Source organism: Amyelois transitella, chromosome 22, assembly GCF_032362555.1.
Source record: "Amyelois transitella isolate CPQ chromosome 22, ilAmyTran1.1, whole genome shotgun sequence".
Lineage (NCBI taxonomy): Eukaryota > Metazoa > Arthropoda > Insecta > Lepidoptera > Pyralidae > Amyelois > Amyelois transitella.
The window spans coordinates 5,985,402-6,003,769 of NC_083525.1; the positions used below are offsets into that span (position 1 = coordinate 5,985,402).

The 18,368-nt window shown below is 39.8% G+C and overlaps 1 protein-coding gene across 1 annotated transcript; it reads left to right on the top strand.

Moving 5' to 3' along the window:
• Positions 1-2,321: 2,321 nt before the first annotated feature.
• Positions 2,322-18,292, top strand: LOC106129999 (PAX-interacting protein 1). Its single transcript, XM_013328741.2, has 16 exons — positions 2,322-2,524; positions 2,615-5,185; positions 5,375-5,542; positions 6,594-6,689; positions 7,446-7,524; positions 9,189-9,349; positions 10,002-10,158; positions 10,474-10,597; positions 11,210-11,327; positions 11,752-11,889; positions 12,433-12,579; positions 12,876-13,088; positions 14,264-14,416; positions 14,628-14,706; positions 15,118-15,343; positions 16,018-18,292. Exons 1-16 carry the CDS (start codon positions 2,429-2,431, stop codon positions 16,580-16,582), a joined length of 5,091 nt encoding a protein of 1,696 aa, XP_013184195.2. The 5' UTR covers positions 2,322-2,428; the 3' UTR covers positions 16,583-18,292.
• The last annotated feature ends 76 nt before the right edge of the window (positions 18,293-18,368 follow it).

An 18,368-nucleotide genomic window follows, 5' to 3' on the forward strand; every position in this document is an offset into this window, starting at 1 on the left:
ATTCCCTATCCTGTCACTCGAATTTACACCAATCATTCTCTCTACGTAATGTCTTATTTCCACAGCGTATAATCTACTTTCGTGCTTCTTCTGCCCCGCCCGATTTTCACTGTCTTACATGTTGAGAGTAACACGTCCGTATGAACCGCCAGGCTAGTCTCTTTGAACAACTTCTGACTTCGTCAACTTCTTCGGGATATAAACTCTTTAGGCTACTCCAGGTTATATATACCTGTAATCTTTACTTGTACCTACTTAATTCCATTATGTATCCGTTCAGTATACATTATGCTTGAAATACTTAGTATTAACAAACACATCCTTACAAACTTTTGCATTTTTTATTAATAGGAAGTAGGAATATTTAGATCAAAAGGGAAGGATATAGTGCTGTGTGGTTTCCGGCAATAGAACCATTCATATCTTTCTCTTTGATGTCGTAAAAGGCGACTAAAGGATAGGCTTATAAACTTGAGATTCCTCGTGTAGGCAATGGGCTAGCAACCCCTTACTATTTGAATGTTAATTCCATCTTAAAGCTGAACGTCTTTCAGTCTTTTCAAGACTGTAAGGCGATGAATATATACGTGACTTGACTACATGTATGTATGTATATAGGGATGTAGATAGGCAAACTTCATTAATTTTTTTTACACAATTTGCATTGAAAAAATAATGACTTAAAAATATATACCTACACATACGTATAGAAATTATAATAAATTACGTATTGACACTGTTGTGTTGTAAACGCGGTTTTAGCAGGAAAATGAGCAACACGTTTTGGAAATACCTGTTTGAGGCGCCGGTAGTGCTCGCACGAGACCACACAAGACCATAATAAGATGCGACACATATGCCCATTGAATCAGTTTTCTACAACTATCAAATTCTACAAAACAACCACTGATTAACTAAAACAATCACGGAATAGACAGAACTAACAAAACATTACTACTTAAATTGAAATCTACCAAATCGAACCAAATCTACAAATCGCCCAAATCGAAAAACACGTTTATTTGGATTCCGAAGGAAATACTTACATAATAAACAATTAAACACACCTATATCCCTTGCGAGTTAGACAGAGCCAACAGTCTCGCACATATTGAAAGGCCACATTCAGCTGAACAGCCTAATGATGTAATTGAGATTTTTAAAGTGAAAGGTCGCTGGCCTCTATGAAGAATCCCAAAAACCTATCTCTTAGTCACCTTTTTCGACATCCATCGGAAAGCCGGCACTTTAGAATAGGACAAATCCATACCTTTCCCATGGATGTCGATGAGCTAGCAACCTGTTACTATTTGAATCTCAATTCCATCGTTATGACTTATACTATACGGCTGAACGCCGCTTTTCGGTTGAATTTTGGTTCTGTCTATCCCGCAAGGCATATAAACATGATTATACGTATGTGTATAGTATATATTCAAGGAAAGGAAAGGGAGTAGTCCTATTCCAAAGTACCGAGATCTACACAGCGCTGCCGGGAAATTTCCCACAGGATAAAAATAATTATGTATTATATAGATTACGGTGGGTAACCGTATTAATATGTTTAAATAATTCATTTAACGCGGACGGATCCTTGGGCAGTTTCTTTGTAAAACAATATTAGTCAATTGGAAAATATGATGACCTTATTCCTTAATCGTATTTTAATCGAAGGAAGATTTGACAACGTGGGGATTTTTTAAATGATGTAAAATAATATTTTTATATTTGGCGGGTTGGAAATACGGGAACTACGAAAGACCTTAATAAGTAGATTATTATTTTTGTTTGCATATGTTTATGAAACCTGATGAGAACATTCTTTTTAACTTATTTCAAACATTCTCAATTTGACCGTATTTTTTTTACTACTACTGTATTGTACATGTGTCATATCGATGAAAGCGACTTCCGTCTGTAGTATGTATGTAGGTAGGTATAACAAAGTCGTTGTTTTATGTGGTAATGCTATTGTTACTGTTAGTTGCTTTTTAAACTATCAAGGGCTGAAAAGAGAGGTAAGAGGTCCTACACCACCGACACCACTGTAACTTTGTAACGATTGAACGCAAAAACAATTGAAACGGTTTTGACGGAATTTGGCACCGATATAAAATAAAATAGTTCTGGAAATTTCCATGGGAGCTAAGTTCCGCGCAATACTAAGTATATAAGTTATACCACTAATTTTAAAATCCAAAAAGCCACAATCTTGAATTATCGATTTGCCTACATATATCGATTTACGCGACATTTTGTGGACATCACTATCATACGATCATAGACATTTATAGAATATTTAAAAAAATGTAGGTAAGTAATCAAAAATGGTGGACGTTGAAGCTTAGTTTCCGGCGTTTTGATGAAGTAAAAATATGAAGTGTATTTAATTCAAGAAACCCCTTTTCATTGTGTTGTAAATTAGAAAATGGTAACGATTGTTGACGATTTAGATTCTTTAACTTTGAGCGAGCCAATCTTCAAAGATGTTAAATATTACTTGTCCGGAGATGTCTCTGAAAAGGTTTGTTTATATTGTTTTTATAATTTGTTTTATTTTTATTTACAGGTTCTTGTTTGAAATAAAGCGTCTGACCAATCATGTTTATTGCAGATTATGCTGCTTCTACAGTCGGGTGGGGCTGAAGAAAAGAAGTATTTCTCAGACTATGTCACTCATCTAATTTGTGGTCAAAATGCTGCAGACACAGATCTCGAAGATGCTCTGGACATATACCAGATCCCTGCTGTGACAGAGTACTGGGTGCTCGCTTGTGTTAGGCTGAAAAGATTGGCGAATACAAGGCCATATGGCTATTTGAAGAATAAGATATTCTCTAATGTGGTAGCTTGTGTGTGTAGACTAAGTGTCGCTGATACAAAAAGTTTGTACGCAATTCTAACCTATCATGGTGCAAAAGTGAAGTTACAGCTGGACACTCAGTGCACTCATTTGATCTGTGGTTCAGCCTCTGGCAAAAAATATAGTGCTGCTCTTACATTACCTGCATCTAAAATAAAAATAGTGACCCCTGATTGGGTACAGGAGAGTATAAGATCAAGAATACAAGCAGTCACAGAAGTTTTTCATCCTAAACTCTTGATAGTGCCACAACCTCAAAAACCAATGGATCGTATAAGTGCTATAACTGGATTTGATTTTGAAGAAGGTATTGCCAAGAATGAAGTGCCTACTCAAAATCTATCAGAAAATAAAGATGATAGCACCCAAGCTTTGCTAGATAAGCTGAAGCAAAGGATGCCTTGGAATCACCCTCCTTCTTCTGCTAACTCATCTTCCATAGCTACCTCTACTGTAACCTCTTTAGGTTTTACCAGCACTCCTATGCCTACCTCTAGTATCATGAGCAAGTCCATACCTCAAGGTATAGTGACACAAAACCTTCAAATTCAGAGCAGTCAGGCAAATCCACAATTGATGCAGAAATTTGGGCAGAACACAATAGTGTCTCAGTCAGGAATTAGTGTTCAAGGACAACAAATCAATTTGCAGCAGCAGCAACAACAACAACATCAGCAGCAACAGCAACAACATCAGCAGCAACAACAACATCAGCAACAATACAGCCAGGGTCAGCAACAACAGCCGCATGGTTTAACAGCAATACAGATTCAGCAACAGAAAATGCTACAGCAGCATCAGTTGAAGATGCAGATGATGCAACAACAAAACAAGATTGGTAGCCAACAAACTCAGCAATTCCAACCCAATGTTTCTGTATCTCAGCTGAACCAAGGTCTGTCAGGGCAGATACAGCATATACAAGGCGCACAGCACCATATACAACAAAATATACAGTCACCAAACACTTCAATGAGTTCTGCTCAGCAACAGATTGAAAATATCAGTCAAATGCTCAGTCAGAGTGCAAATAACATGCAGCAACAGCAATTAAATCAGCAGAATATGGCTATGAAGCAGAGTCTGAGTATAAGCCAACAAACAGCATCCCAAGCTGTTCAAAACATCGCTCAGCAACTTGCTCAGTCAACTCAAAGCTTCCAAAATGCTAAATTAAATCAAAATATCAACCAAGGACAAGTGATAACACAACAATTTATAGGTTCTGGTCAGCAATTGTCTGCTCAAAATCAAAATTTGATACAACAACAAACTGTTCAGTCAATTAGTAACCAACAACAAAATATTAACATGGGTGTGGTCAATCAGCAAGGACTTGTGACCTCACAATCTCAGCAAGGTCAGGGTCAAGTGCAGTTGAACCAACTTGTTGGTAGCACTGGTCAACAGATTGGGCAACAAATCCAGTCTATACAACAAGCTATTCAAGGTCAACAAAATAGTAATGTGCCTGTTCAAGGTGCATGGAGACAGCAGAACATACAGATGGTCCAAAATGTACAGGGTCAACATCAAATTATAAGGAGTCCATTGGTGCAGTCTCGTAACCCGCAAAGCCAAGTGGTGTTGCAACAGCAGATAATGCAAACTCAACAACAGGCATTAATAAACAACCAGCAACCGCAGCTGAGTCCTCAGCATACAATTCAGCAGACTTCCCAACAGATATTACAGCAATCCATCGGTTCTCAAGGGCAGACAATAAGCCAAACTCATCATCAAATCTTAGTACAGAAACAGCAATTGTTAAATGGGTCTGGACAGCAACAGATAGTCCAAGCACCTCAGCAAGTGTTAATAAACCAGCATACTGGCCAACAGCAGATTTTGGTTCATGGAAACCAGCAGGTCACTCTGCAGAGCGGTCAGCAAATTGTTTCCCAAAGTCAGATAGTGCATCAAGGGGGCCAAATTGTGAATCAAGGTGGACAACAGATAATTACGCAAGGAACCCAACAGGTTTTATCACAAGGTGGTCAGCATGTGATAACGCAGCAAGGGCAGCAACATCAAGTTGTGATAGCTCAGTCTCCGCAGCAAATTGTGACACAATCTGGTCAGATTATTGGGCAGGCTGTAGGGCAGACTCAGCAAGTGTTATCTCAAGTGCCGCAGTCTCCTCAGGGCGGGACACAGTTGACATCTGGGGGTGGAATTCAGCAAATCATCACTCACAGTGGTGGGCAGCAGATTGTGTCTCCCGGGGGACAGCAGATAGTCCAGGGGGGCCAAGCGTGGCAACAGCAACAATACTTGCAGCAGAGACAGCAAATCGCACAACCTGGTGCTGTAGGTCCTAGGGTAAGTTGATTTTATTTTATTCCTTAATATCTTGTACTATATGTTTTGTAAAAATGCGTAACTACTATTTATATTTATTTTTTAAATTTAGAATGACACAAATTTAATCAGTTTTATGTAGCTCAAAAAATTTAATCAGATATTCTTTTTTCTTATAAATCAATTACATAAATTTGCTCCTTGTTGTAGGTATCATGGACAGCAGGCGGCGGCGGTCGTCAACTCATTCACCTGGACGCGCAGACGCATGCGCAACTACAACAAATGGACCCCAAGCAGCGTGCCATGTTCGTGGCGCAACTGCAGAAACGAAGACAGTTGTCTATGCAAAGAGCTGCAGCTTTGGCACAGCAACAGGTAAAGATATCTCGCAACGTGTATATTAATAAGATCTAATATTAATAGATAGAGAAAACCAGTCTAACTAGAAAGAAAAATCTTGTGTTTGCTGGAAGAGATTTCTTTTGAAATAAGCAGAACCTTTTTAATTTTGATTCTTGTGATTATCAATCTCGATATTTTCCTTGTACAAAAATTAATAAATAAATAAAAATGTGAAACAACTTCTTGTTCAGATTCTGAAGGGTGACTTACTCCTTAACTAGTAACCCTTTAGAAGCTAACTGGGAAATTAAAATATGAATAAAATGAGATAGATTTCAAGTTGTGACAATTAGAAGAAACATGTCAATAATAAGTAGTCCAATCCCATTAATATACATTTTTATATTTATACTGGTTTCCGGCGGTCACTTGCTATTTTTTTCTCTGGTCAATTGTTTACTGAAATGACAGTTGACAGTGACGGATGTAAATGATATGAAAATCGCAGTTGATCGTGTTTGTAGGTACCCTCAAAAAGAAATATTTTTACACCTGCATACGTTCTCGTCAATGCTTGATCCTTCCATTACTTGTCCCTGCAAAGAAATAATATTGTTATTAAGTAGATCTTGAAACAATTTTAAAAGTTTTGCAATGCAACGATGTGATTACGTTCTTAAAAATGAAAATAAGCCTGAGCTTAGTATGTGTGTACGTACCTATTTGATTAATTTGATTAATGAATAATAAAAATAACAAATGCTACAACTTACTCGGCGCAAGCTGCGGACCTTTCAGACTCTAGTTTTGTGTAATTTAACGGAATATATGGATTAGGATATATATATGCACTATCGTGGGAGTTAAAGGAGAACTCCGGTCTCCATAAAATTTTGCATGATGCAAAATAATGTCGAGTATAGAGAAGGACATAGAGTATATTTAACGTGGGCGTAAACTAGTGTTATATATATACATATATAACACTAGTTTACGTTATTATAAAAATATATAATATATATATATGTAATACCCCAGGCCCCAGTCTACATTAATACTAAGCTGGAGTTTTACTTTATTTCAGCAAGGGGGCGTGGTGACTGGGACGCCGGGTGGGTCACAGCCCAGTGTCACCTTCATCAGGAGCCAGCTGCCTGCAGGATTGACTCAGCAACAACAGGTATACGAGTGGTCCTGTGAACCAATGACATTTTACTTTATACAAAGCTCCCTTTTTCATAATTAGTATATCAGCGTTAAATGTATACTTTGTTAAAATTGGCTTAAGTTTTCCGAGTGGCCATTAAGACAATCACTATCACTTCACCACATAGTATAAAGTCTTTTCTCGCATCTCTCCATATGTCTGTTTAGTATATCTATGTATGCTTAAATCTTTAAAACAACACAATGGATTTTTATGTAGTTTTTAAATAGATAGTGATTCAAGAGGAAGGTTTAAATGTATATATGCTACCCGTGCAAAGCCAGAGCTAGTCATAGTATAAAGCTGCCTATCCCTATAGGTATGCTTAGTTCTTTAAACTACCGTACATGTTTTATTGCTGATTCTTTTAAATGAAGTGATTCAAGAGAAAAGTTAATGTGTAGGTAGTGTATATATCATCATTATTGCACGCATACAAACCTTGGGGGGATTGCTAGTTATTATACAAGTTAAAATTCATACTGTGAGAAATTAGTAATATATGTATATTATTATTATCAGCCCCCGTAGTAGGGCACGCGCGACGCCGTTTTTATCGCGCGAATTAGACTTCTCTGCAGCAATACCTAACTCACGTCGTTTAAAAAATAATATAATTTTTTATGTACTACTGTAATTTTGAAAATGCTACTGCCTAGAGTATTCTTCACTTCATGTGCAGAATAGAGATTTTGTTACTCGGAAACTACAATTGGTCAATTCTTGCAGGTTCAATGGTTACAACAACAAGGTGCCCGAGCTACTACTATACCTGCATCGGGTCCTGCGCAACCTCCGCAATCTCCAGGTAACCATATAATTTGGTCAGGTCATGAGTAACCGGTAAAGTGAAATAGAATAGAATAGATTTATTTTCAAAATTGGATACAAGGTATCACTTATTGACGTCACTACGAAAGAAGTATGCATGGATCGTAGCAAGTGGAATGGCGTGATTTTATATGTATCATCACCAATTATATCTTGGTCCCAATTCCATCCTTGAGTAGAAGTTAGGAAACCGCCTGTGGTCACAATCCATAAGTGGGTAAGTTGGTAATTAACAAGGAGCGTCTCCCGTCTGCCCTCCTTGACCTGGTTAACAGGAGCATTAGCACAGCTCAGATCATTGTTGTTGTGAAAGGGCTTATCCCTTTTTCCACGTAAGAGCTGTTATGTTCCTACATATAAGATTCCTACATATAATTTGTCTGATTAAAATCTTGACCCTAAATAGAGGGGTCTACTTAAGACTTCAATACATTTTCCTATAAGTTCTTTTTTTTTGTTGGTTTGGTCAGATAGGAATTGTCATTGTATATTACGTTGCTCAATAGAACTTCTAATTTTAGAATGCTTTGCACATAGAAAGTTATAGTCGTACAACAGTCATAATTAAAAAATTTGGACGAAATTTCGTAGTTGGGACTGTATAACGGTTTTTTCGGTGACGATACAATATTTTTCACTTTACTAACAGATTGAGGTCAAACACACTCAATTTATTATAAAAAGAATAGCCAAAATTAGTCGTGGTCGTAGCCCAACACACACTTGGTATTTAAAACTGTAACAAAAAAAGACATAAAAATCTAGTAAAACTTCATAAGTGGTATAAATCGCGTTTAGTCCGTATTTGGTATTCAGATCGCGTCCCATACATGTGTTTTATCTCAATTATAATTTCAAAACGTTATCTAGCATAGTTCTAAGCCATCTCGCCGATACATTCAGTTACCCTTCCTTTCTCACCGTAAGAGCACTTTTTTAAACTTTTTACTTTTAAAATTAATTTTTATAGTTTTTGTTTGTGTATATATTTTTTTGGATTATGGACTTTGAAAGTGAGTTCTTTTTTAATTTTGTTCAAATGGTCTTGTTTAAATCTATTACTATTATACTTTTTAAGGGTTGATAGTCAGAAACGTAATTTATATGATCAGTAAGAAGTTATGATTTCAATATATTCATTATTAATAACCTCAACTGTAAGTCATTGCACTATTCATGAATGTTTGCGTGAATCCATACCCGCATGTGATGGAATTTGCTCTGGGAAATTGGAGCACACACAGAATTTAATATCTTGCTTTTTACATAAATATATACAGGACAAATTACACTGATTAGTATCGAATTCAGTTAGAAACATTATATATTTTTTATATAAAGTTATTATTACTATATTTTACATACATTCATAAAATCACGCCTTTTTTCCGGAGGGGTTGGCAGAGACTACATTTATCCACTACTTCTATATTTTAAACTTATACTAGTCAGATAAAGTTCAATTTCTTATCATAGCTGGCATTCGAATTCGGGACCTACTATGTCACAGTTTTTATTTTCCTGGTATGATAATAAGTAGTATTGCACTTATAAAATAACTGTAAAATTTTTGAGTTTATTACGATGATTGACATTTTATGATATTTGAGCTATAAATTACTAGTTACAATTATCTTCCAGTAGGCGGCGCTCCCGTAGCGAGTCCGGGCGCGGCCACGGGAGGCGCCGTGGAGTCCCAGCTGCAACAGCTGCAGCTGCATCGCCAGCAGCAGTACCAGCGGCTGCAGCAGTTGCAAGCCCAGAGGGACCACGTGGCCCACCACCACGCCCATGTTAAACAGGTCAGTAGGTCGATTACAGAACTTATAAGAAAGTAAATAAATAAAGGACAAATTACTTAGATTGAGTTAGCCTCGAAATAAGTTCGAGACTTGTGTTAAGAGATACTTACTAAACGATACTAACAAGGCAAGATCAAAATGGCATATAATACTTTTGACAAGGCTAACGCTCCCTTTCCAATTCTGAGGCTGACCAAAGAGCCTCTCTCTTACTCTGTTATTTCTGTCTTAAAAGAGAGGGAAGATAGGACACAATGCCTTACTAACTTTTGTGAATCGACTCACAGAAAAGTAACATTCAGCTGACAACTGTTGTATTTATAAAACAAAAACTTTACATGATTTAGGATATTGTGGAGCAGAGATCACCACAGGATTACCCGAGTCCATGTGGCCCACCACAAATTAGTCACTAGTTTGTTGTTAGTGACCTAATGATTTTATACAGTTAGATTATTGTCTGAAAAGGCTTCTGAAAGGTCTTAATGATTAACCCACGATCATGTTTCTCAAACCGTAGAAACTTTAAATCGAAAGGATTTCATTAATTCCGACAAAAATGGAGAAAAGTCGATTTTAACCCGCAAGTACACACTACACACTAACGGTTAGAACTGAGCTTGTAGATTATATTTGTTTAATGTTGGAACAGGTGGGCACCGCTGTGGGCCCCCACACGGTGCCGGCGGTGGGCGGCGTGGGCGCGGTGGGCGGCGTGGGCGGCGCGGTGGGCGGCGTGGGCCAGCCGCTGGCAGAGCCCAACGTGGACGCCGCGTTGCTCACCTCGCCACAGGGGGACCAACAGCAAGGTATGTGTAGAAAACCATACCATAACCATAACCATTTATTTATTTATTTATATTTATTCTCTCTCTCTCTCCTGCCATAGGAGCCTTTTTTAAGACATTAATTATTTGGTCCCTAGAAGTTCATGGAGGCTGGCCCTACGCTCTTTGAAAATGCTATCGAAAAGCAATATTTTTATTGTTTTTTGTTAAATCGTTATTTTTTGGAGCTCTCGTTCCAGGCATATCTTAATTCCAGATACAATTAGAAGATAAATTTTTATTAGCATGCCATTGTTCATGAATAATACTTTCTAACACTGTTTTTATTTGTTTCAGGAGCAAACAGCGCATTACTAGTGAACCCTAAGACCAAAACAGCCTTGGCCAACATGCTCAGTATTAGATTGCAGGGGGGCACCACTCCAACGGAACACGAGCCTTCAGCCGCTGGGACGCTCAGGTATTGAACTACAAAAATTACTATCACTGCAAATTTAACTACAATAATTACTATCATCACTACCACTGCAAAGTATAATATAGTCCCTTCTGGCATCTGTCCCTACGGTTGTATGTGTGTATGCTTAGATCTTTGAAACTACACAATGGATGCGGATATTTTTAATAGATAAGTCTGATTTAGGAGTAAGGTATGCGTATACATGTATAAATGTTATCCGTGTGACGCCGGTGCGGATCGCTGGACAATATATATTAAAAAAAACCTTATCCAATCCGAGAGCGCATAAAGTACCCGAGTCATTTCACACAAAAAAATAAATATTTTTTTTTTTTAATTTTTCTCTTGTGAGAAACCGATTATTAGAACCTAAAAATATTCTCAGCACGACTTCAGGGTTCGGTGAGGGATTTCAACAGCCACGTTGTTGAGTTCGCAGATTTATTCTTTTAGCTGTTGTGGCGTAAAGATTTCTACCCCATTTCTTTGTTTTTAATTTGTTAAGATGCTCCATGGTTTTAAAGTTCTTTTTTGCCCGATTACTCCTTTTCGTTTTGGCGGCGTAAAGACCTCCCTACCTATGTTTTTTTTAATTTTCCCTTTGTTGTCCAGATTAATGACCGCGGTACACGCGGCCGGCGGGGCAGTGGGCGCGGTGGGGGGAGTGGGGGGCGTGGCAGCCGTCCGCGCGCCCGCCAGGCTGCTGCTGGGCCCGCAACACCCGCACCAGGTGAGCTCCGCACACGACTGACACAGTCTGTTGTCAGTCAGATTTGAAATTAGAACATGTTTCGTTATTGGAAAATAAACTTTATTTTTAAACTTGGAATGTCTTACTGGCCATCATTGTTTTGGTAATTTGAGATTATTGTTTTTCAAGCTATAGAACCTAATGTGAGAAGGACTTGTTCCATACTTTTATGTACTTTGTTCTTATAAACCTTTTTAATACAGGACAATGAATTTGAATAATATTGAGCATTTGAAAGTAAGAGTGGGAATTCTTCTCCCGACTTACTTACTTAACATTAAGCTGATGGTTTCTAACTCATATTTATTTAAAAAAAAAGACTTTAATCGCATCATACTCTACTTGTGACCTGATGATATATATTTTTTTCTAGATTAATTTTATATTTATTTTCTGTTGTCAGGCCGGCGCCGGCGTAGTGGGCAGCAAAGTATACGCCGGCGCGGTCCGAGCCCCGCCTCCCCGAGCACAGTTCTACGGACACAACCCCAACCTCAAGCTGCCGCCAGATCTCTTCTTGCTGGGCTGCGTGTTCCATATCGTGAGTCGTCTATTGATCACGTGCTGTTAAAATAGAAATAAATGAACCCTTGGAAATATGTTTCTGTCGCGGTCCGGCAAGTCTGCTAAATTGCACTCAGTGAGGCCGTATTCACATTGCCTTTTCTGCAGTTACAGTTAGAAAAAAGTGTGATAATTAAACCCCGATCAAACGAACGCTGATGGTCAATTCCGGCTTTGGTTAGGTAGTTAGGTTCAGACCCCAGACCCACAGACATTGTAAAAAATTTCAAGGCTGAGACACTATAAATGCAAACAATAAAAGTAGTACAGTCATTCATTCATATAATAACGTATGTACGTAGTACAATCAACTAATCAAAAATGCCACCCCGTTTTGTGTCCGGCTCTATAGCACTGGCGGCAAAACCCCCTTTGAAAAGCAATGGAAATCCTGTGAACCAGGTAAACTCTTCATATAATTTATATATATATATAATACAGAGGACTGGTTAGTGAATTATCTGTTCTCGTCTTATGCTGTCTGATTTGAAGATAATAATATATTTTTTTTAATAACCAGGTGGAATACCAGCAATCGTGGGGGGCTGATCGCGTGTCCCGCTGGGTGGAGGCCATACAGCGGCGCGGCGGCGAAGTGGAGGCCAACTACTGCGCAAGAGTCACGCACGTGCTGTGCGAGACGCAGAAACATGGCGTCGTTATGCAGGTATTAATGTCACACAAGTTTTGTAATGCGCCGTGTGGTTCCCGGCACAAAAGATTAGCTTATAAACATAGGATTCTACTTTTAGGCGATGGGCTAGCATCTTGTCATTATTTGAGTCTCAATTCTATCATTAAAGCCGTACATCTGAACGTAAGTGTCTCGTGATTCAAGTTTCGAACTTACTAACAGGCTAACTCAATCTGTGTTATTATTTCCGTATATATTTATTTAATTAATATTTAGAAAAGGTGTAAGAGTCAAGTATCAATCTATATAGCAATGTATTTAACTCACAGGCATTGCGCGACGCGAAACGTTGCGTGACCGCGTACTGGCTGTCCGACGCCATGCTGCGGCGCGCCGTGGCGCCGCCGTGGCAGGCGCTGCACCTGCCCGCCATGTACGGCGTGCGCGAGCGCCCGGCGCGGCACCACCGCGCGGCGCTGTCCGGCTGGCGCGGCGACGAGCGGCTGCGGCTGGCGTGCTGCGTGGACCACGTCGGGGCTAAGGTCGGTAGTGGGAGGCAATGCTGCGGCGCGGCACCACCGCGCGGCGCTGTCCGGCTGGCGGGGGGACGAGCGGCTGCGGCTGGCGTGCTGCGTGGACCACGTCGGGGCTAAGGTCGGTAGTGGGAGGGAGTGCTGCGGCGCGGCACCACCGCGCGGCGCTGTCCGGCTGGCGCGGCGACGAGCGGCTGCGGCTGGCGTGCTGCGTGGACCACGTCGGGGCTAAGGTCGGTAGTGGGAGGGAGTGCTGCGGCGCGGCACCACCGCGCGGCGCTGTCCGGCTGGCGCGGCGACGAGCGGCTGCGGCTGGCGTGCTGCGTGGACCACGTCGGGGCTAAGGTCGGTAGTGGGAGGGAGTGCTGCGGCGCGGCACCACCGCGCGGCGCTGTCCGGCTGGCGGGGGGACGAGCGGCTGCGGCTGGCGTGCTGCGTGGACCACGTCGGGGCTAAGGTCGGTAGTGGGAGGGAGTGCTGCGGCGCGGCACCACCGCGCGGCGCTGTCCGGCTGGCGGGGGGACGAGCGGCTGCGGCTGGCGTGCTGCGTGGACCACGTCGGGGCTAAGGTCGGTAGTGGGAGGGAGTGCTGCGGCGCGGCACCACCGCGCGGCGCTGTCCGGCTGGCGGGGGGACGAGCGGCTGCGGCTGGCGTGCTGCGTGGACCACGTCGGGGCTAAGGTCGGTAGTGGGAGGCAATGCTGCGGCGCGGCGTGGCCAGCGTTGCACAGTGTCCGAGGGGCGAGAGAGGCAGAGAGTGGCGTGCTGTGTGGACCATATCGGAGCTAAGTTTGGTTACTATAAAGAGGTATTGCGTAACCGTCTGACGCGCCGTGGCAAGCGTTGCATATTCCCGCGATGTACGATGTCCGGCCGGCGAGACTTCACAGAGCGACCCTGTCCGGGTGGAGGGGGGAGAGAAGCGTGCTATGTAGAGCATATTGGATCTTAGGAAGGTAAATATGAATAAGAAAAAAAACATTAAATTGAAAATGTAAAAATAATTGAGGGAGAGGAACCTTCATATTGGCTGAGTCTTTTAGTCTCATCATTTCAAGCCGAAATACAGAAACTGGAAATACATAGACGGCAGCTTTTGTTCCTGTTTTCTCGTGATTATATACTATCCGTAAAATATTTTTTGATCTTTGTGACTATAAAAGTTAATTGGTTTTCATTTACAGATGACCCCGTACATGACCCGCGACAACACAGTGCTCATCTGCAAGCGAGCAGAGGGCAACAAGTATCGCAGAGCTCGCGAGTGGGGCATCCCCGTGGTGACCGCCGCCTGGCTCACCGACCTGCTGCTCGGCAACATGAGCGCGCTCTCGCAGGTACCTCTCTCTATGAGACAGACATGACTCGCAACATAGACATAGAAAAAAAGGCGGACGGAGTGTGGCTTACAAAAAAAGTGAAGCATCGTAAAAGCATCTGAGTATTGGTAAGAGTGTGTGCGTTAGGCGGGCGTGTTTACATACAGTGAGCAAGCTTACTATTGCTTCATTTTGCCACGGGATCTGATCTCGATATTTATATTTACAGATCGAGAACACAAAGTATCAGCAGTTCAATTTAACAAGTCCCTTCCGCATGGATTATAGCTTGGTGTCGCATCTTATGAGTAAGTATATTTTAATGTTTTCCTTAAAGATATTTTTGGTATGGATAAGAGAAATAGTTTAAAATAAATCTTGTTTGTATAATATACATCATCGGAAGTTGTCAAAATGATTAACAATAGGATGGGTAGTAACATAATTTTCCCACATCTCTTTGTTCATTCATTCTTTCGTAGATGGATTGTGTTTATTTAGAAGATGATAAATAAAAACATAATTTTATGTTTTTATACATTTTTTTAGTGACAAGAGACACAGAGCTTTATTAAATACTGGCCACTTTTGACAAATCTCATAGATTAATCAGTTGGAACTAGGTTTCACAGTTGAAGGTACTAAACTACCACAGAGTTCCTAAAAGTTGATTCAAAATAGTTTTACCTACGTACCAAATTTTTTTTTTAATTTATCAGACGGCTGGAAAATGCCTATAAACATAACTCCGGAATCTAACGAGCGCGCCAAGCGAGCGGCCGCGTCCGCCCCGGCCGGCCAGCGGCGCGCCAAGCGAGCGCGGCTGTCGCCCTCCCCGCTCTCCGCGCCGCTCTCCGCCCCGCCGCAGCTGCCGCTCGCGCTAGCGCCCAGGGTCCTGTTCTCGGCAGTGCCGCACGACCAGAACAGGCTCGCTGCTATTGTCAGGTAGGAGATGAACACTTTGAATTTATTCGATATTTTTCAGGTAATAAAGTTCGTAATTTGATCAACGGCTACATACATTAATCATCATTTAAATATCAGAATTCAAAACGTGGACTCTAATCATCATTAAGTTATTAGAATTCAAATCAAACAAAAGATGGAAGGCATCCAAATTAGGTATTTTTATTTTTGCTTGATGCAAATAATATTTCATATGATAAGGTATAAAATTACCTGTCATATATTATCCACATTCCTTACAGTTCATCTCACTACTCCTTTGAATATTTTTTTCCATATTTCTATTTTACCACTTTTAAAATTAAGACATTAATTTTCATAATTCCAGTGATAAAAATGATACAACAGAAAATGATCAGAGTACAGATATCGACGAAAAATCCACCTACATAGAACAAAGCGACAATATACCGAACGACTAAACCTAATAATTGGTACCTAATGCCCATTGATTTATATGTAGAGTTGTTTGTACGGTTTTGGGGTAGTCAAATCAATCACTAATAAAATGTGACGTCACTAGTTCAAAATGTAGTTATTAATTTCATAGATTTTTGTTAGAATATTTATGGCCATATTGTCTCATATAAGCATGTAGATACACACCTATTATTTTACAGATAATTATATATTTCTCTTGTTATTTATTCTAGGCAACTAGGCGGTTCTGTGGTGACGTCCCCGGCCGAGGCCACTCACCTCGTCATGGAGAAATTGGTACGAACCAGCAAGCTCGTCAGTTGCCTCGTCACAGTCAAACATCTTCTGTCCCCAGAGTGGGTTCTAGAAAGCCACAGAATCAACAAGTTCGCTGACGAAGCGAAATTCCAGCTGAGAGACGAATCGTTCAACAGAATGTTCAAATGTGACATATCAGAAGTATTACTATGCGGCGAACAGAGAAGGAAACTCTTTGAGGGAGTAACTTTCTTCTTGACACCATGCGTGAAGCCGTCGCGGGCGGCTCTCACGGAAATGATCGAACTGTGCGGGGGGAAGGTGGAGAAGAACAGACGAAGCTACGTCTCCATACAAGAGTTGCACACGCAGAAGCCATTCAGTTACTTAGTGCTCACAGTACCGAACGATTTGCATCTAGTGTATTATTTACTGCAATCAGAAAAGACATTGAATGTCGTGTGTAGTACTGAGGTGGTTCTCTCTGCCATCATGAGGCAAAAAGTCGAAGTTGAAGAGTTCCTTGTCAAAATCGACTAATTTATTAGTTCTGTTATGAAGTAACGTTTTATAATTTAATAATATTTTAGTCTTACTTCGAGTAAAGATCTGATTGATTGTAACTAAAAGACGCACGAAGAAATTTGTATGTTCCAATCATCAGCCTTTTATAAAAAAAATTCTTAGCATTTTCGATATATATAATATATTTTTTTTTCTGTACTCATGGTATCTACTTAAAATGGATTGAACGCAATACAAAAGATATGGAATGTCAACTTTGATAAAGGATCTCTTTTTGCAATAATTCCTTAATGAATTTTCTTATTAATTCTTCAGAGTCGTTCGTATATAAATGTAATATGCATGTTGGAATGTCATAAACGGAGATAAAATAATGAAATTTGGTTCGGTAAAATAAGTATACTTAATCTAAATATAAAAGTGAATCTCTGACTGACATATCAACGCACAGTCCAAAACAAGTTTGGTATGTAGGTTTTCTTATGTGGGCCAGGGGTGCACTAAGAGATGATTTCCCGAATTTATGTTTGCGGGCAGCGCCGCAGGAGTCCTTTAGTGTGTCATACAAATATTTTAAAGTATGATGTCGCAATATCTAAAAACGAAAATATATTTCTGAATGAGCTGTGAAGGTAGATATAAGATATAAAATTGTTAAAATATTAAAAAAAAATAGTTTTTCGGACCAATAGTGTGGTATAAACAGTACCGCAAATTGTATACACATTTTCATTAAACCCTAAGTGGAACCCTGATATGGCACTGACATGAAAATCTAAACAGTATTTATATAATAAACAGCAGCTCCATTTTCACTTAACTCATATTGTTTAGTTGGGGATTTCGGGATTTACTAAAGCATGACAGATTAATACACAGGAAGAATCTTTGAGAAGTTTCCCAAATAAGAACCCCCTTCTGACAATTTGAGAGTAATGTAAAGAGAGGCAGGGCTACAAAGTTGTAAAAAAAGTATTCACGAGCGTGGATGTTTTTTAATGAAGTGATTGAAGGTTTAGTAAAAATAAATAATCTGACGATTTCCACAAGCCGAAGTAAATTCATCATCATCAACCAAAGTTTAATGCCTACAGCCACGTGATTTTTCCTCTGTCGCTCTTTTTCTATCTTACTATTTCACTCTGTCCTCACTCTGATTTCTGTTGCATTATTTACACTAAGGTTTCCACGACTTCATGAAAGCTGATCTCACACTCGTTCGTGGCATGTTATTGTTCAAAATGTACTTTCATTACATTTTTGAAAATTTATATCCCCCCCACCGATAAACAGGTATATTTTAGTCATTATTTTTTATTTTTATCATCTAAACTTAGCCACCCAATAGATCTCTTTGACGCTCAAGTAAATCCCGATTTGGTGCCGTGGTCTCGCCTACTATTTGTTATTCTTCAGTCGTGTCAGTGCCATCCATATTCTAAATAGATTTTATACAAATAAAAATTAATATTTAAGTTATAACTTTCGTTTATAAAGACGTTTCTTTTGTTTTGAAATATGTATCTCGTTGTTTTCAACTGTTGTCCGATATTTCTATTTAAAATGGTTATGCTAAGTAAAAACGCCCTTTTTGTTCAATTTTTAAAAAAGTTTATGTATTTGAGTATTTTGAGAAGCTTTCATTTACATACTTCTATTTTGTAAATAATTTGTAATTTTGGACCACAAGTCGTCTGAACAGAAAATTATACTAATTGTTTAGTATTTTTTGTTTTATTTCTAACAATTTAATTAATTCTTCATTAGCGAATAAATACCCCTATTTCCTTCCAGCTGTCTG

Excerpts from the sequence above, each read along its gene's own strand:
- LOC106129999 (XM_013328741.2), top strand. The coding sequence starts at position 2,429 with ATGGTAACGATTGTTGACGATTTAGATTCTTTAACTTTGAGCGAGCCA. Across the intron at positions 7,525-9,188 it reads GCAACCTCCGCAATCTCCAG|TAGGCGGCGCTCCCGTAGCG; the intron begins GTAACCATATAA and ends ATTATCTTCCAG. Across the intron at positions 14,417-14,627 it reads ACATGAGCGCGCTCTCGCAG|ATCGAGAACACAAAGTATCA; the intron begins GTACCTCTCTCT and ends TTATATTTACAG.